We start from the raw sequence: 24,369 nt of genomic DNA, 5'->3' as shown, positions 1-24,369 counted from the left end.
TGGCCTACATAGTTATTGTTTCCCCTACTAAAAGTATCCTCTTCTGTTGCTTTATTACTAAATAATGAGTGCCATCTATATGAGGAGAGCAGACAACGTTGCAAGTTCTAGTTTCAGTATCAGCCACTTTCACTAGCTCAACTCAATTTACAGCAACCACAGAGTCATTTTACAACAGCAGAGCAAGCATCCAGTCACCTTGTTGCTAATATGAAGAGATGAGGATGCTTTGATGTTCTCACCGTCAGGATTCATAATGCCAGGAGTCTCTGGGGCCTCTCCAGTGCCCCTCTATACTGTACGTTTGAGGAGGTCTGGCATTAAATTTGTCTTCGCAGGCTGGTCCTGATCTCTGCCTCTAACTCCTGCCTGAACTGAGCTGAGACTTGCTGCATTTCATCATGACTGGGCAGCACTTGGAATTTAAAATGCCTAAAGGTACACACAACATTGACTGAATCATAAATCTAACAATTATCACAAGTAGTTCTGAATAACAATTTTCTCTGACCTGGTTAATATAGTATTGTGTTCATATTCGATGAAAGTGAAGGCTTTCCACAGAATGAGAGTAGTTCACTGGGAAAGTGCCATGTCCATCATCTTAAACTCTGTCAAACCTGTTGAATGCAAACTAATCATAAATGCAACTTATCACAACATGAATCTCCATGCTTTAAATATAGTCAGAACAGTGTACTAATAGTGTCCTAATAGTTATACTCACCAGGACGGTCTGGACATAAACAGTCCCATAATTCCAAAATAACAAAACACATTTCTTTTGCTGCAAACTTATTGTTTTATCCAAAGAATGTGACTATACAGCAAATCTAATAATTTTGACCTCACTGTCCTAGTACTTATGTAATTTGTTGTTTTCAATGTAGGAAATATATTTACCCTTGGAAGTTATTGATGCTGGAGTTCCAAAAGACCATCTGCTTTGCCCTACTGAAAGCCTCCTGATTAGTGTGTTTTACTGCCAGTGAGTGTGTGTCACGCATATTTTGGAAATAGACGACAATATAGGCAAAACTGAGAGGTAGCTAACTGTACATACAGAGATTATAAAGATCATAGCAGCTGACCACTGATTAGCTGACAACATATTTAAAGGATCATTGAGTGATAAGATGTGTTCTTAACAGGCTCTGCTGCCTAAACAAAAATCAAAATCCATCAAAAATCAATTTTCACCATTTTAGTCATTTGGCAGTCTATGGTACATTTCCAGTTTCACTGCAGTCATTGGTAAAAAGCTGAGGAATTTTAGCACAGATCCCAGATGTTGCCCAAAATATTCACCTTCTCTTTGTGCTCAGCAGCAGGACTCCACAGTATGTGGAACTTAGCAGAAGTACAACCATATTGTCCAGGGTGCAATTAAAAAAGCACTGCATGCAATTCATTGGAGGCTGTAAGTATAAGTATGAATCAGCCCCTGCATGTCTGACCATCAAAGAGTGAGGGCCTTTCTCCATAGTAGGAGAGCAGTTCACTGTGTTGAACCATTTCCACTGTCCTTAACCTTTATTGGCTCAGTCGCACCTAACCAGAAATAATGGGACAAAATCAATAAACGCAAAGCCCAAAAAAAGTTTCTTAGTAATTCCAGCACAACTTTCAGAAGTTCTCACAGTCACTGACAGTTTCACTGCTGCTTGTGAAGGTCTTTTCAATTTGGGCACAAATTCCTCTTTGCCGATCCACTCCAGATGTTTTTGCATTTGTGCCTAAAAGGTCTTTCAACAGTCTACCTGAACAGCACACTGAATCTTTGGAGTACTTTCTGATCAGCATTATTCAACTAAATAATCAAGGCCAAGTACTGAATTAAGGCGTGTTCAAATCTCACCTGGAATGATCTTCCTTCCATAGGGGACTTTATATTGATCCCCTAAAGGAGAGCTATGTTCCAGTGTAGTTTGTAGTACTTGCATGAAACCTCAAACAGAGATGGACCTTCCACAGTTATCTTGAGATATCCAATTCCCGTTCCTTTGCCAAATATGGAGTATTTATAATCTGTGGCATTCTATAATCTGTGCAGGAGATAAGGTAGGCATGGACTAAAATTGTATTCATGTTAAATACATTGGGCTATGTAGTACAGTAATATGGAAGTCCTAGACCAGTAGCAAGTACTGGGTTTACATCACAGTTCTGTTCTGTATTGGCCAGGTCTCCTTTTACATGACAGGCTAAGCACATTGGCACAAAATCCCCAGAAAATAATTAGATGAATCTTAACAGCTTGCCTTGGAAATTCTGAACCTAATTAAATATATTATTTTCAGGTATTACCTCACCTTGCTCTATCACTTCAACACTTTTGTAGAGTACGGGTTCCATCACACCTTCTGGAGAACTTTCAGAAGCATGTCGACACCAGCAGTGAGGGGCACATAAACAACAATGTGCTTGCCTTCTTTATTCACCAGCACTTCAGTCTTGACAATGGCTGTAGATTCAGAGACGTTGTCCTCTAGCAGAGTCTGTGTTAACTATACACAGTTCACCACTTGCTCCATGGTCAAGCCAATGCCTGACACTGTTATTTCCGAGGGGTCTTGGAGAAGCTGTACCAGAAGGCAAAATGGCCATCCAACAATGCAGGCATCAGCAAAGAAGATGTTGATTGTGTATTTCCTTTGTTTAGTGGGTAGGTATGTCACAGCATAGGTGCCATTTTCATGGCCTGTGCACTGTAATATAAGCTGACCAGGACCTCAGGTGAATCTCCAATTGTATTTTCCTCTTGTGTCTATGTTAAACTCTGCCTGCTTTCTCAGGAGGTCACCATGTAGAACAAAGCCATAAGCCCTCACCTGAAATGATTAAAGCATCAAACATTGCTGTTCTCGTTTTTAAGGAACTGCTGCATATGACTGTACATCACTTCACCGGACTACCCTTGGGCCTACATTTCCAGTCTACATGTTAACATTAATGTAAACATTGTTTATTTTAATGTTTGGTGTTCATTTCCTCATCTATATAGCATAGCCAAATACACACTCCTCTGTCAAAAGCTAACCATACTGAATTCAACAATGATGATTTATGTTGTTTTATAATATTGAATTTGACTTAATCCCACCTGAATTCTCCCTTTTTATCAGACCTTTATCAGATTTATCAGACTAATCTCTAATTGCAACATCAATAATGCCTGGAAACATATTTATAATAGCAGTACTGTGACACAAGTTATCTAATAAGTAACATTCTACTTGCCAGTAAGCTGCAACTGCTACAGTATCTTATCATGATGGGTTTAGGGTCTCCTTGTGAAATGAAGTGGATTTTCTATATGGCAAAGAATACTAGAAAAGTAAATAAATTATTTATACAAACAGTACTCACAAAGCAAGGTGCCTTTCTTCAGTTTTTGGAGCTCTTAAATTCAAAATATCTTAAAACCTTTATGCAATTTCATTGACGCCACAAACTAAGATATGCAGGTGTTTTCATTCATAATCTCATTCATAAGAATTACTGCTCTTTATAAAGAACAAAGCTCTTCCATTTTGATGATGCTTTTAAGTCCCTATTTTCTGACACGTTAAAACATGAAAACGTGATTATCTCTTTTAATTCATACACACACAGCGCACACATACTTTGACACATACTGTATATTAACATTATTAAACAGCTCACTGTAAAACATTTGCTCGTTCCTCAGCAGCAGGTGTTTAGGAACTGCTTTCTATGCCAGCCTCTTCAGAAGGCATGTGTAGCTTTAAACAGCCGCCATCCACCACCTTTAGGTAGAGAAAACTATGCACAACCAACTGCAACGAACTGTGCAAAACACATTAATCCATTTTATTAATAGTAAGACCTTTGACAAGCTTTCATACTGCAATCTAGTGTCTCTGTCACATGCTTAATTTATTGACACCAAATCACAAAAATCCTTAGACGTGGTAGATGGACCTGAACAAAGATTTTGAACAATTGTGGACCAGCTTGACAATGAGAACTTCCCGATGATTTACCCAGACTCCAGACATGGAAACCCCTGCATATTATGTAAATAGAACCCCCGTGGGAAAAGAGAGTTAAAATGAGATGCTATGTTTATATAACTGTTACCATTTCTGGGCTAAAAGCTTTAAAATCAAGCAGTAGGTCATGACTGATCATTTGTCCACTCCATGGTCAAGCATTTCTTGTGGAGCCATGAGCCAGACAAGCAGTAATAGGTCATTATGGGGATATTTTGAGTGTGTTCAGCAAAAGTAAACAAAAAGGTATTTAGTATTGTGTGACTCTGGTGCATAATTGTACTTTTGGTGCCAATGCCAATTATCTGCCTGCTGCCTGGCCTTCCTGATGTTAATCACTCTCAGGACTGTGTCCCACCTATCCCAGTCCAGACACAATCCTCTACACTTGCAGTCATTCATGGTAAGGGAGAAATATCAAAACAACTTTATGTTTGCATCTTTTATGTACAAACCTTCTTCCTTATAGTTCTTGCTTTATAGTTCAGACTACAACAGACCAGCATCATTTAGGATATTAGAGTTCCCTGGGGCAAGACTGACCACAAGAGCACCCAGTGCTTTGCCGTCCCGTCAGTCCTGACTAGCAGGCAGGTAACTGGCATGGTGCTGTGTTGGGCAGGTCAGGGGTTTTGCTCTGGATCCAGCCCAGCTAGCTCATCTCAGGGGTGCAGGTAATAACTGCTTCACTGGCCTCATTCTCCCACACAGGCATGGAGAGCAGGACGAGCATCCAAATTATTCCCAGAATGAGCTTCTGATTCCCATCCACAATGGAACTTACTGTCTGTAGAACCTTGCACCTTGTGCAAAGCACTTTGATTATTTGTGTTTAAAGACAATTTCTCATTTGCTAACAAATTATAGCAATAAACCAAATTTTTGCCTTTGGATAGTTTGATTGTCCAGATGTCTTTGATCTTAAGTGGTTGTCTTAGAAAACAGATTTTTTTGTCATTTAATAAAACATACTTAATGAGAAATAAACTAATCTAAATTTGACACTCCACATGTAGATTTTGTACCAATGTCCTGACAGTCCTGACAGTTTCCAAAATATAACTAATATCATTGTAAGATGTGAGCCTCTTGAGTTATCAGGAACACAGCACAATGAGAGACTGATATGACCTACAGTCTGTTTTCCCAAAGCAAAGCAACATGAAGCCTCTGTACAAGCTGAAAAACCCTTACAAAGTGCTTCTATCTTTTTAAACCTTTCTGTTATGTTTAAAACTTACCTAAAAACTGAGCTAATCCCCTCATGATCAGAAAACTCCAGAACTACTGATGCATTGTCCAGTCTGAGCTTCCTAGATGTGGGATGGACATGGTACCTCCTGAACCTCCCGTTGCGGTTTTGGCCATGCTAACCTCATCACTACCAATAATTTATTCTGGAATAGATGGGGTCTGTCATTAGATGAGGCCTTTTGATGGGACCAGATTCTCATGTTTTCTGGTATGGAGCAGAATAAGGATAATCTGAGTGGACTGTCTTACACCACAGAATAATACGTTTTTACTTAAAAAACAAAAAAAAAACAAAAAAAAAAAAAAAAAAAACATGGGTGAAAACACTTCTAATGGGTGTGAATCTGCATCATCTTCAGTTTCCTCTCCTGAAGAGTTATGACAAAACAAGGATCTTCTTGCATTTTTTTGGTATATCACTAAACTACAGTATCTCCATCCTTAAACAACATTAAACATCTAGGAATGTTTTTTTCCCAGACATGGATTTAATCTTGGACCAAGTTACAGGCCAATGGTGAACCATCAAGAAATATTGTACAATCAAGAAATATTGTAGTCTACACGTAGGCTTAAATCTTGGACAATGACCCTTAGTCTTATAAAGGTATATTAAGCAAACCCATCTGTTAAAATGTGATAACATTAGTTGGCTTTAGTTAGTGAAGGTTCAATGGACCATGCTTAGAACATGCCTTTTGTTAAAAGTATACTAACATTTGTATTCTTTAGTCATGTGACTAACATAAAGAGAGACATGTATGACTTACAGGAGACAAGGGGAAATGACTTGGGTACAGCCTGGGATTTTAGAGTTTTTACAAATGACATACAGTAAAACTGAAACAGGAACTGTAGAGTAGGATTTTAATATTTTTTTCATCCAATCAGATAATCACAGACACAAGACAAGATGCATTATTGGTTGTGCATACCACATGATAATGAAGGCATTCAGATTTGCTCCTAAGTCAGCTTGAACTTGTCAAGAATTTCACCTTAACACACCTCAGCCATCATGGAGTCTTCCCTTCTAAAAATGATTCATGTTAATTAATACCATATAAGTAAACACATTCCCCTTAAACTGCCATCCAGTAAGCTTAAGATACTAACAATAAATACAATATGAAAACAGAGAATATGGTAACAGAAAACATATTTATATGTTTACTATACTTTCACATTTATATTACTGCTACTATAATATACTTGCTTGTTCAGGTGTTTAGACCATCTCTACCTACATATTAATCTTTGCAAATGTTTGTACTGCAGCAATTTATGCTTCTGTAAAAAATGGTCATCAAAGATCACAATCAGTAGTACATATACATATTTACGTCTGAAGCGGTGGCAGTTACCAACCGCTTTTTATTCCGTCACTATGGTTATTGTTAAATTAGCATTCACCAGGGCAAATTCCTTGGATGAGCAAATATACTAATAAAGCAATTCTGATTTTGACCCTGAGAACCACATTCCAATAAAAATGCAGTTAACAATAAATGACAAAGCATCACAAAAATTCCAAAATTTGTTTTTATGTTTATTTGTTTAGATTTTATTTATGCAAGAAGCAAACCTTTCAGTAAATCTGTACAAGAAACAAACATATATTAATCATTCTAATAAGGAGATCTTTGAGACAAATTAGCTTTCTCAATTTTGACTGTTAATGCTTTAAAGCTATAGAACAATGATGAAGAGTGCATAGACATTAACTTTATTACTTAACATATTCAGAAATTTGTATCGAGGTCAGAAATGGGAACTGCACCGACTCTACAACATACAGAAGACAATGCTGTCCAAAAGCCATCTACATACTGAAAATGATTCAATGTGAGTAAATTTCAGTTTTATTATTGCTTTCATTATAGTGAAATGTAGTAAGCCGAGTATTCCATGATAGCGTTTGACCAGGGTGAAATGAGTGATAAACATTAATTAATGGGGTGACCTTAAGATGAATAAGAGGTCAATAAGGCAAATAACTACAGTACATATTTGTTTGGTTAATAAAATAAATACCAGCTTTTTGCAGGAAGAATATGGAAGCAATTTTACTGAAACATCAAATCCCCCAACTGTTCCTGCTTTTACAATATAAGCCACTCTATAGGACCGGATCACATATGGATCTGATACCCTACATACTTAATCTAAGCCCTTCAGACCGGAATTACAGTTACAAGTTACACACTTAGGTACCTCTTAGGCTAAAAGAGCAAACTGTATGAATATTGTTGAAAAAGAGTGTGTATGCGCATGTGTTTACTGGATCAACAAGCCAGATGCTCAGGTTGAGGTCTTCATCAGCACATAAGCAGTCACAGCAACTGTTACTGCGGCAACAGGCATCCACTTAATCCACTTTTCCTGAAACGGCAAATGCAAAATGCTCATGAAACTGCAGTCAGCATTCTTTCACCCGTCGGAACAACACACACACACACACACACACACACACACACACACACACACACACACACACACACACACACACACACACACACACACACACACACACACACACACACACACACACACACACACACTAACAGGGAGGTTAGGAGTGATAGGAACGAGACACTGACAGGCAGAGCACGTAGAGGCGGAACTCACGGAAAGCTGAGATGGTAAGGAGTCGTGAGCTGGGTTGGGCAGTCTACAAGAAATGGTTTGTCAGAGAGGAGCGCTAACATGGCAAGAGGTAAGACAAGCCGATGCCTATGAGGCCCTGAACGAGGATGAGAGGAGCAGTTTTATAACCGTCTGCAGAAGATGGCGGATGCAGAAGCAGAAGAACGAGGAGTGACGGGAAGCACTGTGTACCTTTCTACCACAATGGGCTGAAGCACCAATACAGCAAAGCCAGGACAAGGCCGATGACTACGGCTAGGATGGGCGGCAATAAAGACAGCTAAAGGAGGGAAGGGACATTACAAAAATCAACCTGGGAAGACTGATCGTGAGCGACTGGATATGCCAACGATGTGCTGAGCGGCTCCTTGTAGGAAGAGAGGGAACTACTCTCTCTCCCAGATATACATCATGGCTATGAGGTGTGTGGACTAAAATGTAAAGTTCTGCAACAAGGGAACCAAAATTAAAAATCAAGCCAAAGTGAAAACTTGCATCAAGACTAAACAGTCCTCTACAGAAGCAGTGTAGTGGAGTCAGCGCATGAACTCTCCCCTAAAACTGTCCCTGTTGGCAGAGCCCTTTGCGGTGTGCTGAGACATAGGGAAGCCCACCTGGTTACTCTTTTCCTGCAGGGCCTTCAGGCTGCCCTGACACTGCTGCAGCTCCTGGCTGAGGGACTGATTCTCCTGCTCCACGTGCTCATACCTCTGCCTCAGGTCGGCCGTCTCCGCCTGCATCTCCTCATACTGAGAGAGAGAGAGAGAGAGAGAGAGAGAGAGAGAGAGAGAGAGAGAGAGAGAGAGAGAGAGAGAGAGAGAGAGAGAGAGAGAAAGCACAAACCCTAGTTGGTAAAGCAAGTAACAGATTGTTTAAAGCATGGGGTGCCACTCTGGGAGGTGCTCTCACCTCTTTCTGCAGCTCTTTGGTCCTACTGTTGCTGTGCTCCAGCTGGCTCTGCAGCTGGCTGGTGTCTCGCTGGTGCTCGTCCTGCAGGGCGCTCAGCCGCTGGCCCAGCTCAGCCTGTGTCTTCTCCAGCGCCTGCACCGTGCCGGCCAGGGTGCCCCTCTCCTTCTTGCAGCTGCAGGGGTCACGGGGCAGTGCCAGAACCACAACGGAAACAGGCGTTATGACCAGTCAGCTACCTCTTAGGCATTCACTGTTTTAAAGTGACTGAGTCAGCTGCAAGGACGCAGTTATTATCCATTTTGACAACTAGAGAAGAGGTATACAACAACTGACTTCGAACCAATAGTCTGGACCTGTATCATGTAATCAGCGGTGGTGAATTTGTGTCACAGAACCCAGATATTCATTGTATGACTCAAGTGGCCGGTGGAGTGGTCAGTTACAATAACCAGTCAATTATGTCCTGGTGATTACAAATTCCCGTAGTAGAAATTGGATTCAAGGTCCAGACTTATATTATATGTTGCTCTAGACTTTAAATCTGCACGCTGTCATTTGAGGGTGAGAAAAATACTCATTCAGAATAGTGTAAGACTCCACACTCCAGTTAAAAAATAAAATAATAAAGTTTTTAATGAAAGGCATGCAGGAATTGAGGCTGCTGATTGGTTTGAGGGCAGCAGACCTGTCCAGCTCCACCTCTAGCTGCTGGGCCTTCCTGACAATGTGCTCTCTCTCAGTGCTCAGGGCGGAGCACTCGCTCTCCAGGCTGCTCTTCTCGGAGCGGAGCGACGCGCACTCCCTCTGCAGGCCCTCGCCGTCCCGCCGGAGCTTCTCCAGCTCGCTCGCTGCATCGCAACGTTTCCCGGTAAATACGCACACAGGATAAAGGGGACACGCGCTCAGGCAAGATGTACACGTATATGCATGCGCGAAAGCACAGAAACGCAGGAACGATCAGTTCCAGATGCATTCAGTTACATATATGCAGCAGTCTTGGGAGAAATACAAGTCAATAAATGGCATTAAGTGTTAATACAATACAAACATTCTTATGAGTCTTGTACAATGGTCCATGCCCCCATGTGGCTCTTCTGCACTCACAACTTTCCTGACGATACTAGCAGTATTTTTTCCAAATGGCTCCAGTCAAATGTAATGGGCATGTAAGACACATGCACCAGTCTTACTGTTGTGTTAGCAGAACACAGGATCAATAGAGCCAAATTAATGAGGCCCATTTTTCAAGCCCAGAACCAGATGGGTAAATGGGCTGTTCTGCTCAGTATGAGAGCATCAGGCTTCATGACCTAGGTGGTCTAAACATATCCGAATTGGAAAGATTTTTTTCAGCACCCTGTGCAGTATTTGTGGCTTTGGTTAATGACACATATTCAAGGTACAAGCTTTTTCTAATGTTGACTGCTAAACAAACCCATGTTTCACTGAGGCTAAGGGACTCATGTGGGGGGGGGGGGGGGTGTTACCTTGCTGCTTGGCAGCTTTATCTCTCTGCTGGTTCTGCTGCTGGTGATTGGCTTGCAGGCTGTCAATCTCACGCTCGTACTTATTTGCAGCCACCTGCCACTTCTCCAGCTCAGTGGTCAGTGTTGCCAGGTTACTCTTCAGGGTGCTGACCTCATGCTCCCTCTCAGCGGTCATCTTTTCCACAGTGCGTCGCAGCACCTGCACTTCCTCTTGGGCCTCGTTCACTTCCTGCCGCATACTGAAGATGGCGCTGTCCTTCTGATCCCTGAGATTTTCCATATCGTCCTGCAATTTCTGAAGCTGAGCTTCACACACAATCACGCAGCCACACACACACACACACACACACACACACACACACACACACACACACACGTCAGCTACATATAACATAAGAACGCCATATACCCTGCCAGGTGTAAGAGTGCTCTACCTCCTCTCACACTCACTGTGAAGGATCTTCATCTGCTTGGCCGACTCCTCTGCCTGACGCTTGCTGGCCTTCTTCTCCTCCTCCAGGAGCCCTGTAAATGTGCCACAGAGGCCATCAGGGGAACGTTCTAAGCATAACAGTACCAAACAACGAGGCCCATTTTACCAAATACTGTTCTGTTCACCCTGATAAGACCATACAGTGTGGAATACAGAGTTAAGAGTTCAAATTGGATACATGATGCCGCCAGCCTCTCCTTGTTATTTATTCTGTACCACAACTGCAAAATGTTTAAAAAAAAAACAAAACAAAAAAAAACAGCACCACAGGTCCCATCCTTGTTCATTTCAATATTGGGCAGGAAAACGAGATTCAATCCACATCTTTATGTAGAAGCTACAGTTGAAAAGGGCAGGTGTAAATGAACAGGGTGGACGATGATCCAGACACCACAATCAGATCTCTGGAGTGGACTGATATTGCTAAGGGTAAACAGGGCCTATGACACTTTTATAAAAGAGGTCTCCCTTTTATTTTAGTACCCAGTAATCAGATCTATGTAATTTACCCATTTAGACAAATTTATGTAAACCAACAGCAAAACATTCTGCAATTGTAATTTTTGCAATTACAATTTTATTGTTTTGTACTAGATATTCTTATTAGTGCTAAAACATATATTGTCTGTTAATCATTATCACAATATTGGCCAATACTGATAACAGAAGCCTGTGATATGCACATGAGTACCAGTTCTCACATTTTTGGTTTGGTACAGTGATCATTCCACATGAGTGTTCTTTGGGTGTTGTGAATCACAGCAGTCACATGACCCAACAAACATACTTCACTGTGATCAACATAACATGAGCCAATGCTTGTCACATCAAGAGTTTCAACATACTGAGTGCTTACCACTTTCGGGAGCAAGTTCTATTAAATAGTGCAAAGCACTGCAGTATAATTTTTTGCACAGCATTCTAGAATTGTATTGCAATTATAGCTTTTCACTGATTTTCCAATGTAATTATACTCCACAGAGACCAGCCAGAACCGATCACACTGGTGTAATTGTACTCCTAAAGTGCTAATACACTCTGAATCTGAGCAATATGGCCCAATACCGTCAATAGTTCTCCCAGCGCAGATGGGCCTACAGCCCTTCGATGTTCAGACACATACCCCGATGGCTTGCAGCCTAGGGGAAAAGCTCATGCATTGCCTTTACCTTGCAGCTCCACGCACTTCTGTCGGCCTGCTGTGGCCTGCTCCTGGGCCTCCTGGAGCTCCTGATTCAGGTGCTGGATCATATTCTCTGACTCACTGGCCTCCACCGAACTTCGGCTGAGCTCATCTAGGCATTCACATCAGACAAAAGAGTATCGAGGACTTTGATTTCGAGCACAAATCGACTGAAGCCACTTACAGAATTAACCCCATGAGGGAATACCCCAAGATTAGGTTGTTAAATGGTATCCTGATCTGTGCTACCACTGCCTGTCACCATCATTTCTGTCTCAACACATTATCTGGCTGGTCTGCTCTCCTCCAGAGTTCATACACAGACTGATAACAGGTTAAATTTAGATCAGAATGAGGTGCAAGATAATTTCCCCTGAGGTGGGTAAATGGGTCTATTCCATAAATTAATTACTCTACCCAGAATAGATTTACCCTATAAAAATAAAGGCATCATCTTCTTTCTAAACTAGGGCTCTTGTCTCTATTATAGATGGATTGCCTCCTTTTTAAGGAGCTGCAGGAAAGCTGTGCAAGGACTGCACATTAAATGTTTCTCGCTGCCATCTAATGCTGACCAATAAATTGACAGTCTGCATTTTAGGAAGGTCCACAGACTCAGCACAGAACAATGAGTTCAAAAATAAACCAAAAAAAAGAAGACATGACAAAATTAAGAAACAAAACAAAAGCAATAAGAAATTAAACATTTTACTTTCGCATGAACAATGAAGAACCTACAACTGAAATTTAAAAACAGTACTGTTAAGCCATAACACAACCGTAACAAAAATAAACATCTTCAAAAAAGCTTCCTGTGTGGATTAAATAATTTATATTTTATATTTATTTGGTAAATGGTAATGTTGTTTTATCCATCTAGCAAACTGTTGATCAGATAATGAAGATTTGCTTAGCATGAAAAGACAAAGTTAAGGTAAGATTTGAACAATATAGTATAGCATGCTAAAAATGTCTTTAAATCTAGCATTAACTAGGTTGCATTAGGTTGCACTAAACAAGCAAACAGGACAAGAATATTCATAACTCATTAGTAACTGAAATATATCTGCTTGTTGGTTTGTTTCAGAGTTGTTTAAACTAGTAAGGAGAGTTCTTATCCTAAAATTGGGTTGCAGAGAACCAGGACATCTTTTTGAGTGCTCCAAAAAAGAAATGACCTCATCTCACAAACTCAAGGCACACTCAAGTCTGTACGCCGTAAATGGTAGTTTCAGAGGAGATATCAATGCAATCAGAGACAGGAATTCAGAAAAACAACACCGCACATATCCTGCATGAGTCAGCTGTAATAGGAAAGGCAAACACCCCGTCCATGCCAAATATGCCCTTCAGACATCGCAGGGAGCGTGACAGACTGCGGACATTACGGATTCATGAATTCCTGGATTGTATAAGTCTCATGCTCACCAGTGCCATTCTGAAACAGGCACACAACATCACTGCATTATGAGGTCACAGGAGGAACACTCTGGCCTATATTATCTATGTGACTGCATGCACAAAAATAAACAGATTAACAGTTAGAAACACCAAATGAAGGAAAAATAAACATTTAGGCAGGCAGACATATAAAAGAAAACACTCCAGTTCCTCCTTCTATCAGACAGTTTTGCCATCTATTTGCTCAAAGAAATATGTGGTACTGTACTCTTGCCTGCTGGAGACAGAGCACTGTTTTCACCTTACTAATGCTGCAGCACATGCATTATGTCACATCCATTCATCCATGCAAAATGTACCTTAGTGACAACAATACCAACAAAGCAGTGCTATATCAAATAACTAGTACATGAAAGATCTACTGCACATTATATATAAGACTATTGAGATTCACTGCAATAGACTGCAACCTTTGTGTCTCTTACACTTTCTCCTTCTGTGCTTTCTTTACATCATCATTCATGGTTCAGAATACCAAATGCCCTTAACAGTTTCAAGGTATTTGTCTAGTTAGCTTTCACACCTTATATAGACAAGCTCTCTTTAGCTACATGTCTTCAGGACCAAACAGTGCACTGACATATTTTTAAGTATCAAGCAGTTGGAGTTATAATCTTACTACACAGACATTTACTACGTTAATAAAAATATATTTTGGAAAAACAACTACTACTGGTTACCTTTGATCAGCGATACTTTATTCGGGGGATCCTTTAATTGTTGACCTTCCATTTACTCTTCTGTAACAGGAAAAAAGCCTCAGAACTAGTTCGTTAACTACACACCATGAAAGTTCAAATAGCATCTGGATAATTCATTTAAAAGACATCGTTAATTAAACAAGAACATAACGGAATTAAAGCATCTTCAAAGTGATGGTATTTATGAATAAGATAATCAGGTAGCTAGCCAGTTAAATTATCCTGCTATCAATGCAGGAATCTAAACAAGTTAGCTAAATTAGCGCGCTAGCTAGCAAACATTAAATTAAAAATTGATAATCAAGAAAATCATCAGTTACCGGTTGCAAAAGCCAACCTTCAAGCTGATGATGCACAACCACTTATATGGCATGGCTGACCATACATTGTATAAAGAAATATAACCCTCGCACCAAGACTGACATGACAAGTGGCGCTCACCTGAAGTTGCGCCGTTGAGGATGAGTGCTGAGGTTCTGAGGTCTCACCAACGCTTTTCCTGGCGAGATCTTGGAAGATTCCATTTCTAAGGCTGGGGGGCAGCAAACACTACTGCGAGAGCCACAGCACAGAGCTATTTTCGACATCGGAATAATATCGTGTATGAATTCAGCAAAAATATGTCTATTGGTCATTTTCATTCGGGATATATGCGAAAGATGTTCATGTTGACTTTGACCCATATTCCTCCCTGTAGCTGTTTATTTGGACGTCTCGGTTGGCTTGCAGGGGAGCCCGCAGCTGCATAGCTGCACAGTCCGGGCCTTTGTTTTACTGGTCAGGATTCCAGTGAAGTACTCGAGCAGGCTGCATCATACAAGGTGGTCGCTTGTGTGCCTGCCTTCCACATGACCCTCCTGTGTCATTTGTGGCTGGGGTCATCCACAACGATAAATTCACTTGCATTTAAAGTTTCTACTCCTGACCAAATGCACAAAAATCACAGCAATGAAAGACTGCATATAATTATGAATCTGTAGATAATTATCCAATGAAACCTATTCTACTGTGGTTTCAATGTAATGATAACACTAGGTAATAGAGTAAATATCAAATCAGATTAGTCTGTATCAGTTTGTATTTGTATGGTTTTGCTCTTGTTGTATGCAGGATTATCTAGTGTTGCAACAAACAGGCACTGAAGGCTATTAATGCATCATATTTGAACCTATACACCACCGTTATTTCTCATGATGGGTACCCACATCTAGCTTCATGTGCTCCTTCCAGCATATGAAGCTAGCAATAAATAATCTATTGACTAACAGGCTAAATTAATCAGGCTCAAACAGGAAAGTTTCATATAAACATGTATCAGTCTTTTTGTTTTTGTTTATAAAATCCAGATCTTTTGTTACACCTCATTTTAAGCATCTTCTGGAAACAATGATTAAATTTCTGCATACACATCTGTCATTACATAAGAATTCTTCTTTCTTATTTCACTACATAAAAGTTAGTCTATGACAGTGTGGACCACAAAGGTCTAATCCAGGAGATATTAGACATCAGGCTATGTCATAAATTGTAAAAATGTGTATGATTTCTGAATAAACCTGGATAATAATTATACATTTAAATTGTCAAGTTATACATTTAATGACTAGGGGCTTCTTCATTAACATTCAGATCTAATGACTTTAGGTACCATGCATGTGTAAGTCACTCAGTATCACATTTGAAATATTATACTTATCCAGACTATCTTTCATAATCGGCAATGGTCATTGAATCACTGGCACTAATTGTATCACTATTTGCTTACCAAATTTAATTAAAAGAAGGTTGAGAGAGAGAGAGAGAGAGAGAGAGAGAGAGAGAGAGAGAGAGAGAGTGAAACAAAAGACATGCGAACAGGCAGACAGACATAGATTTTACTAAAAAATTATTAACTTGCTATGACCAAATATTAGTACAAAAAAGCTATATTCTTTCAATCAAGGGCCCTGAAATTGAGCCAAGTCGTATAACTAAAACAGCATCTGAACACTTCCTGACTTTGACTAAAAACAACAGGCACTTGGCATAACAGCATCAGTAGTTGCCATGGTTACAATACAACCTCTTATCCATATGCTTATTCACAGTGCAGGTCCTTTCCTTTTGAGTCCTGTGCTTAGAAGTGGCATTGGCTAAGGTGGGACAGGAAAACAAAAAAAAGAAAACGCATCCTGTCCTGAGGACCACTGGACTCTAAATGACCTTGTCCTCCACTATCAATATCTGTTGGAAAGGGATGAGTCATTGTCCATATATCTTACCAGACATGACCAGTACTCTGTTTTTACATGGAAAGATGAAGCTGGCACCTAGAGCAGACATCCGTGGTCTGCTAAGGGGGAATAGTAGAATCCTGAACAGAGAACCTAACTGCTGCTTACCTGAAATTAGATTATCAAGATATATGTATATATGTATGCATGCATCTATGCATGAATCCATTTCTCTCTCTATGTCTCTTTCTGTATTGGAAATCTTTAATCTGTGGCTGTGCTCTGGCTCATAAAACATAAAATAGCTACTGTACATGAGAGCTTTGTTTTCAATTCATTGCTTAATGTTCGCATTTATTTCAACTAGAGAAATAAATTTCGGTAGGATCTACACTTGTTTGGCACAAATATCAAACAAGGATGACGTAACAACACAATTTATGTCTATTAAAAGTTATTCAAACCTTATTTTAAACTACACGAAACAAGCTCATCAAAATGTCTCATCAGACTCCCTAGATAATTAGGTCTTTGTTTAAAAATGTTGCTAAGCAGTGAATAAGATAACTAATGAATATAAATAAACCTAATTAAAGAGCTTAGAAATAGCTCGGCGAGAGTGCTCAGTGTCTCGTGGGTGACCCTGTAAACGAGGGTGGCTCGCCGGCAAACACAGACTGAAGTCAGCAGCCAGTGGCTGGCGACAGACACACTGCTGCTTCGTGAGTCATCAAGGCAGTGCTTGTGCATGTGTCAGCGTGTGCGTACGTGTTTGTGTACGTGCGTATTCCTGGTCAGGGGCCGGCAGGTTAACTGTCCAGGCGAGGGGTCAGCACTGTAGGCACCTGCCGTGAGGTGAAGGGGGAGTACAGATGGCAGGAAGGACTGGGGGGGGCTCGGGGGGGACATCAACATGGAGGCGCGAGAGTGAAGCTGCTCTTACCAGGTGCTGCGCGCAGGGGACGTGGCCAGGTGCGATCTGCAGCAAAGACAACCGCCTCGGTGCCACCCCACCCGTACGTAGCTCCGAGTGCGGTACAGCGCTGATCGCAGCTCCCAAGGACGTGTAAATACAGCAGCACAGCGTGAAGACAGCAGGGAACGGTTCAATGATTCCAGTCGATCCACACACCATTTTGATCTGATAATTTATTGTTCAAACTACATTGACTGGAAACCTTAATGTGGAAGTAAGTTCGCTTCCATTCTGACCAAATGAACACACTGCACACCCCTACCATGAGTGCCACAACTGTGCTGGTAAGGTTTTTATCACTAGTCAATGCCATGCTCTGGGTTATTGCGATAATGAGTTACTGATGTTATATCTTGTAGATATATAGAGGCTTAGTGAATATGATACTGAGAGTATTAAACACCTACATGAGTTATCATACAGCTTTTGTTCATTAGGGCCACTCTATAGTTACACTGACTTCACGGTAAATCCTCAGGTAGTGCTAAGCGCGTCTAGTAGACCTAAAACAATCTGCCTAGCCAAGAAGAAGGAGGTTAAATAGGCATATTTTAATATAAAATTATAGTGATGCAATATTTCAGATATTTCTGAATTAGAAAAAAAAAGATCTTTCATAGTTTCAATGCTATTTTTGATATAGGTTATGAAGGTATGTAATACTTGCAGATTGTTAAATACTAAAATGAGTGGCCATGTACCGAATTAATCTAGATCTGAATAACTACAGCATCTACCTGCATATTTTGAGTCGAGTTTGTCCAGTGGAATTCCTGAATCTACTGTACCTGTGGTGTTTGGATTACTTAAAAAACTACAGTAGATTTACTTTAGCACTGTACATTTAGGGTTTGTTTGCTTGATTCTTTTATACTTTTCATATTCACATTATTACCGTCAGTGTCAAGGCTGAAACAGTTATGCTCCACTTTGGCAGTCAGAAAACATTTTTTTGTAATTGGCAATATCAGTAACCTCCAGCATCCGTGGAGTTCATTGCAGCTGGATGACACCGTGACCTTTGCACTGCTGCATAAAAAAGAACCCCAATTTCAGACCAGGTCACGGTCACCATTGTTTCCCAGGCAGTCTTACTCTCTGCACATTTCTTCTGTTTCCTTTTGAATATTCATACGGTATGTTTGTGACCGCCGTACTTGTACCCAGCCATGTCAGAGCTTGTAAAGTCTGCCTCGGTTGTGCTCCGATCAAAGACCATTTCACAGCTTAATGCTCCTTCTCAATATGTTTCCCAGTCCTGCTCCTGGAGAAACGTGGGTGCGTGCAGGTGTACTGGGCTCCAGCCTGGGATTAAACCCCTGATTCGGCAGATCGCCTCACACCTCCAGCCTCAAGACCAGGAGCCGATCGGGCAGTTTAGTGCCAGGCAGGAGTACGACCGAGAGCACGGCGCGGCCTGTCCAGAATCAGGAGAGGCAACCCTCCATCCCCCGGTCCCGAGCAGGTCCGCGGTCGGCCCTCGGGCGGCACCACGGCCACGCCCCGCCCCCACGCCACCCCCTACAGGCTGTTCTTGTCAGGGAGCTCAGCCTCGGGTGTGCGTGGGAAGTAGACGGTGGCCTTGTGCTCCTCGTAGCGGTCAATGTGCTTCAGGTGGACCACCATGTGCAGGGCGTAGGCCAGGACCAGTAGCAGGATCAGGGACGTGATGAGGCCCATGAGGATGGCGGGCGTGAAGAACGTGGCACAGTCGCTGGCCGAGGCGAACTTGTTGGACTGCACGTTGAAGGCCTGGATCTGGGGACAGGAGACAGGGATCCATACCCTTAATTCCAGATGAGAGCACAGAAGCTACATCACCTTTATCATGGCACGTTCGGGGTCTCCTGTTCTTTATCTTGAAGGACCAAACCAAGTGGGGTGTGCAGTACCTACCTGGAAGTCTGTGAAAGTGATGTGCCAGTTTGCAGAGCTGTCAGTATGGGAGCTGGGCACCAGTAAGGTGTCGTATTTCTGTAAGCTGCTGACGTGCTGGCAGTGGTAGGAGTGGGTGGCAGGGGCGTAGACCTCGGTGGCGTTGAACGTGGCCTCGTGGCTCCAGTTGTAGTGGATATGAACGCTGTCCAGAGTGAACCAATTCTGGCCTGCCGACTCGTAGAATGTGTTGGACATCTGGAGCCTGTGGAAAAGGTGGAGGTCGTGGAAGCTGATGAGGACATGGGAATGAACTTTTAAGGGGGACATGCTTTCAATTCAGCACTGGGCATTTTCAGGAGGTATTAAAAAGGATGTTCACCTGATAACAAGGCCCTTGATATCCTCTACATCTCCCAAACGGAGAGAAAGGCTGTTGACAACAAACACCACCAAAGTTTTTAATGATCGACAAATGATATAAATGAACAGTACTCTGTGATAAGCGTAACAAATTTTCAACATATATCTATTCCAAAAACCTTTAAAAATCTGTTCAGTTCATTTAACCAAGCTCCAAAAAATTAGATTTTTAAAAAGAGGACAACACAACGTACGTGGCTTTCTCTTTGGTGCATACTGAGCCTTTGGTATCTACAAGGGCACTGGGACCAAACACCCTCTCTGTCAGGTCCAGAAACGTGTTGTTTCTGTAACGTATGGCTAGCCTTTTGGCCTTGAACAGGATGCATATCTTGCCATTGTAGGCTACATTCAGAGGAGAGTATGGTCCCAAGGCTGCAGACTGCAGTAACTTCCTTTTAGCTCTGGGCTGAGCATGCAAACCCCATCCGTAGAGTTGTTAAGAGGAAAGAACAAGTGGTGATTAGTATTAAATATTTACCGCATTTAGCTGACAGTCCTATTATAACATTAAATACATACATTATTAATATGATTTTCTATTCATAGGTGATTTCTTGCAAAATGGCAAAGTTGTGTACACAAATGCGTACGCACGCACGCGCGCACACACACACACACACACACACAAACACACACACACTCACTCTCACTCTCTTGTATGTTATTTTTAAACCTGCATTGTATAAGTGTCTAGGAGGATGGACCGAATGGATTTGGGCCGAGGTAGTAGTCATGGTGCCCAAGGTCACACTGATGATCAGAGAAAATGCAATACCTGCAGTATTTTGCGGAGTGGGTTTTCAGCGGCAGGCGAATTGCTCTCCTCACGTGAGGCACTTGCACTCTCGACACCCACTCCATCTGTATCACGACATGTGAAAACAGGACAAGTGGGGAGTCGGGATAGTGAGGTCATCCTGCCCAGCCAATCACTGAATCACTGCCTCATTTTGGACCACGTAGTCAAGTATTTGTTCTCATTTTCCAGTAGGAAAAAAACATTGCATGCACTTACATCATTAACACACACACACACTATATATATATATATATATATATATATATATATATATATATATATATTCCTAAACCAATGAAAACACTGGGAAAGAAATGTGGATATTAGTCATTGATACTGATGCATCAATGATCATCAATAAATCATTGATCTAAATTCAATAAAGAGTGGAGTTGTGCATACAATCTATTGTCCTTTCACACATTTGAAATAAAAACTTTAAAAAATTTTTAAAGTATTTTGAATGTGATGTGTCACAAAAACACACTTTAAACATTTTAATTGGGTTCACAGCAGCTTAAACAAAATTTTTTAATAATAAACAAATTAAAAGTAAAAGTCAATACTGACCTGATCTGATTCTGATAGCTTGATAAGGAGGGACTTCCGAGCTTAGACAGACAAAAAGAAATCGCGAGAAAAAGATCATGTGGTACTCAGTACTGGAAGAGGGCACTTCACAATGTTAAGCAGTTACTTACACATCAATCTTCAATGCAAAGTCAGTGACAGAAATCCAACTGATGTAGATCTACTCATGTAGATTTCAACAAGTCCAAGCTTTTCATCTTGGAGGTAAAAGAGTAATGTTTGTGGTCGAAAAGACAAAGCAGCATACAAAATGATTCATATATTGATGGCAAATTGAGAGATGAGCACGTCTTATTTTTTCATACTTTTCATACAAGAACCTACTATTATAGAAAAAGTTTGACAAAAAGTTGTTATAGTGTTGGATGCATGACAGTAGGACCCTGATTTCTGGGGGACAAAATCAGATGTCCTCTTTGGGCTGTGGGCCCCCGGCTTACACAATAGTGGTATAGAATAAGGTGATCCCTGCCTCTAGAAGAGGACATGTTTTTCACAGCTCCTGTGTCTCACTCCTGATGTGCACTGGGAGGTCGTGTGGGGCCCCTGGTGTGTGTGCATGCACGAGTCCGCTACCTTGCCTCTTTCTGTCCATCGTGCACCTCAGCCTGCACGATTACCCCATGACAAAACATGTAAACATCTAATCACCACCATAATGAGCTTGGCAGTGGAAAGTTTAAAACCCTGTTAAGTCCACTGGTCTGTCTGGCAGGAATCCTTCCTAAATGCGGGTATGCAGGAACATAATGGTGCCTCTCTACCACTGTCACTCTCCCTATCACCCTCCCCCTCTCTCTCCTTCTCTTTCCTCTATCTATATCTTTCTATCCTTCACCTGGACAACTGCTGGAGCATGTGTGTGTGTGTGTGTGCGCTGTGGGAATGAGAGCACCAGGTGACCCTCGATCCATATTCAGCACTGGGCTTCATCTGCTGTGGGAGAGGCCAGGCCCCCTTCTGTCATGCTGAGGTGGATCGGGAGGTTTTCCAGAGCAGTTTAGCTCCGAGTGGAAAATAAACCGCTCCATGCAGGGGGCACGTCTGTATACCCCCGTCCATATCCCAAGAGTAACAGGAACATTAAACTGACAGCAAGGTGATATCTTGACGCACATGTACCACATTTGGAAACGCAGAGATAAAAAAACGATAGCTGACTCTTTAGGGTGCTGCGGGTGTGTTTGTGTCGTTGGAGTGTGCTTGGAGATGCTCTTGCCTATGTTTTAATGCCAGTTTCCTGAGGTCAGCAGCTGAGCGCTGGCTTGCTGTCATTTGTTATGACTGGAGACAGGGTCCTAAGTGCTGAACTGGCCATTTATGCAATGAAAATCATCGTTCCTGTCATATCCTCACCTTACTGCTCACAAATGTGTCAGCCTCTCTGTCTCTCTGTCTCTGTCTCTCCACACCCCCACCCCACCCCACCCCGACAAAGGATGCAGAACAGCACTGCACCAACTCACGTTATCTATTAATAGGTTACTTCATTAGTTCGGATTAAAACGACAGGTTTCAGTGTAGTTTCACTTGCTGCTTTTCTGGTCCGTCTGTTTTGGTGATGACGTAGTCACTCTGAGTAACCCGAGGAGAGAGAGCGGCAAACCACTAAACCAGTTTTACTCAGAGAGCTGTTCCTGGTTCAATACAGCACAGGAGCGTTGCTTCCAGGGCTGTGCAGAGAGCTCTGTCCCTCCACATAGTGACAGAGCAAAGCCGGTAGAGGCCCAGTCAGACTGGCCTAATGTTGTTTTGCTTTATATTTGAAAGTGTGTATTTCAGTGAGACAAATAACTTTCGTTCAAAATATGCAGTTCACTTCTGCAAGTCGCTCTGTATAAGAGCGTCTGCTAAATGCCTTAAATGTAAATGTAAAATATTCAGGTATGATATGGCTAGTGAATTACTTAGCAGATATATTGGAATGAATATTTTATATGTTTGAATATACTAGTTCAAACACTTAGGTCCTCTGGTAGTCCTAACAGCATACTCAAGTTCAATCTTTATGTCCTAGCTCTCAGATGGTAACTCTTTCAGTTCAACTAAGAGCCTCAAAGTGGGAGTATGGTACCAACAAAACAAAGATCTTACAAAACAAGGCCACATGCTTTTTCAAAAGTAACATCAACTGCCTAAGTGATGGGCAAGCCTGTATGAGTTTGGTGATGTTTATGTAATACTTAACAGCCTTAGAGAAACTCAGCCTACTAACACAGGCTGAATAAAGAACAAATAGAGGCATTTTAGAGTTGTTTCTACACTAAACTTTTACAGATAACATACACATCTTTATTAATTTCCAAAAATTGAAAACACAACCCATACAATTACATAAAACATATATAATACAAAACCATTAAAATATTTTACATTTACCACTTAAATTTGAAATAATAAAGCACACAGTGTATGCTTTAATCTGACTGCCATTCAATTACAGAGTAAAGGAATGCAGGCCAAACATGTAAACAACACTGCAGCAAGTCTACGGAGGCTGGATTCCTGTGTGTTTCGGGCTGCTTGCTCTGCCTGGGATGGTCCACTCCCCACAGCACAGGAGCATCTGTAAACAGATTCTTTCAGACGTGACACCGGACGCGCACTGCCTCATGTCCCATTGTCATGGTCATGTCCGACTGTCTTGCAGTTACAGGACGCGAGAAAAAAACAACAACAACGAAAAAAACCCAAAAAAAAACCCCCCAACAACCCTGCACCAAAGTCAGCGGATACTTGGCGGCGTCTACTCTTTATTACACAGAAACACATGAGCTCAGGAAGATCCAAAATGCTGCTTCAACAATATTTTCCTATAAGCGACCTGCTCCCTGGTGTTCACTGGCCACAGCAGAAGACTAAGACAGCGCATCAGTTCCACAGCATCACTCTGTCTCCTCACCACCCCTCCCACACTGCCCCCCCCACCACCACCACCACCACGCTGGAGCTGAAAGAACTGCTCTTACCTCCTGTCCAGGATCGCAGGCACTTGATCGAAGGGCACGGCAGGTTGAACCAATGCAAAGAGCAGCAGGAGGAAAAGCACGGTGAGCCTCTGTTCAGCCATGGAGACCAGCGGAGGAGACAGCCAAAGACGAGTTCTGCTTCATAATCTGCCCTGATGGCATATCCCTAAACCTGAGCTCAGTGACGGGCGGGCACAGCAGCCAATGGCTAGGCAGAGGGAAGATAATCGTGCGTCACTATCCTCACAGCCTTCATTCTTGCAGCTCTGTTCTCTCTCTCTCTCTCTCTCTCTCTCTCTCTCCCACACGCACATGCCTGCGCCTCCCTGCGCCCCCCCTTTCTTCTCTCTCTCTCTCTCTCACTCTCTCT

At 41.8% G+C, this 24,369-nt stretch overlaps 2 protein-coding genes across 4 annotated transcripts in view; both read right to left on the bottom strand.

Moving 5' to 3' along the window:
* Positions 1–6,798: 6,798 nt before the first annotated feature.
* Positions 6,799–14,668, bottom strand: slmapb (sarcolemma associated protein b). 3 transcript variants are annotated; one of them, XM_026998072.3, is made up of 10 exons: positions 14,592–14,668; positions 14,130–14,189; positions 11,975–12,100; positions 10,763–10,837; positions 10,313–10,618; positions 9,511–9,673; positions 8,826–8,997; positions 8,531–8,665; positions 8,109–8,196; positions 6,799–7,652 (listed from the first exon to the last, which is right to left on the bottom strand). In XM_026998072.3, the coding sequence occupies exons 2-9, from the start codon at positions 14,179–14,181 to the stop codon at positions 8,113–8,115; spliced, it is 1,113 nt and encodes a 370-aa protein (XP_026853873.3). In that variant the 5' UTR covers positions 14,182–14,189; positions 14,592–14,668; the 3' UTR covers positions 6,799–7,652; positions 8,109–8,112. The 3 variants fall into 3 exon arrangements, with proteins under 3 accessions (XP_026853873.3, XP_026853874.3, XP_026853875.3); XM_026998073.3 differs by having other exon boundaries at positions 14,471–14,605; XM_026998074.3 differs by lacking the exon at positions 8,109–8,196.
* A 3,247-nt stretch (positions 14,669–17,915) lies between these two features.
* Positions 17,916–24,369, bottom strand: part of atp6ap1lb (ATPase H+ transporting accessory protein 1 like b) — an 8,430-nt gene continuing 1,976 nt past the window's right edge. The window contains exons 2-8 of the mRNA XM_026998129.3: positions 24,000–24,207; positions 21,010–21,050; positions 20,416–20,501; positions 19,832–20,046; positions 19,597–19,647; positions 19,236–19,479; positions 17,916–19,097 (exon numbers count right to left, since the gene is read on the bottom strand). Coding sequence (XP_026853930.1) covers positions 18,861–19,097; positions 19,236–19,479; positions 19,597–19,647; positions 19,832–20,046; positions 20,416–20,501; positions 21,010–21,050; positions 24,000–24,100 — 975 coding nt within the window. The 5' untranslated portion in view covers positions 24,101–24,207 and the 3' untranslated portion in view covers positions 17,916–18,860. The remainder of the gene's footprint in view (positions 19,098–19,235; positions 19,480–19,596; positions 19,648–19,831; positions 20,047–20,415; positions 20,502–21,009; positions 21,051–23,999; positions 24,208–24,369) is intronic.

This window comes from Electrophorus electricus, chromosome 24 (genome assembly GCF_041902795.1).
Source record: "Electrophorus electricus isolate QZ-2024a chromosome 24, ASM4190279v1, whole genome shotgun sequence".
Taxonomy (NCBI): domain Eukaryota; kingdom Metazoa; phylum Chordata; class Actinopteri; order Gymnotiformes; family Gymnotidae; genus Electrophorus; species Electrophorus electricus.
Note: the sequence above shows the minus strand (reverse complement) of the source record. Positions and strands in the feature narration are given on the sequence as shown.

Excerpts from the sequence above, each read along its gene's own strand:
- slmapb (XM_026998072.3), bottom strand. The coding sequence starts at position 14,181 with ATGGAAGGTCAACAATTAAAGGATCCCCCGAATAAAGTATCGCTGATC. Across the intron at positions 12,101-14,129 it reads TAAAGTATCGCTGATCAAAG|ATGAGCTCAGCCGAAGTTCG; the intron begins GTAACCAGTAGT and ends GTGAATGCCTAG. Across the intron at positions 10,838-11,974 it reads GAAGTGCGTGGAGCTGCAAG|GGCTCCTGGAGGAGGAGAAG; the intron begins GTAAAGGCAATG and ends GCACATTTACAG.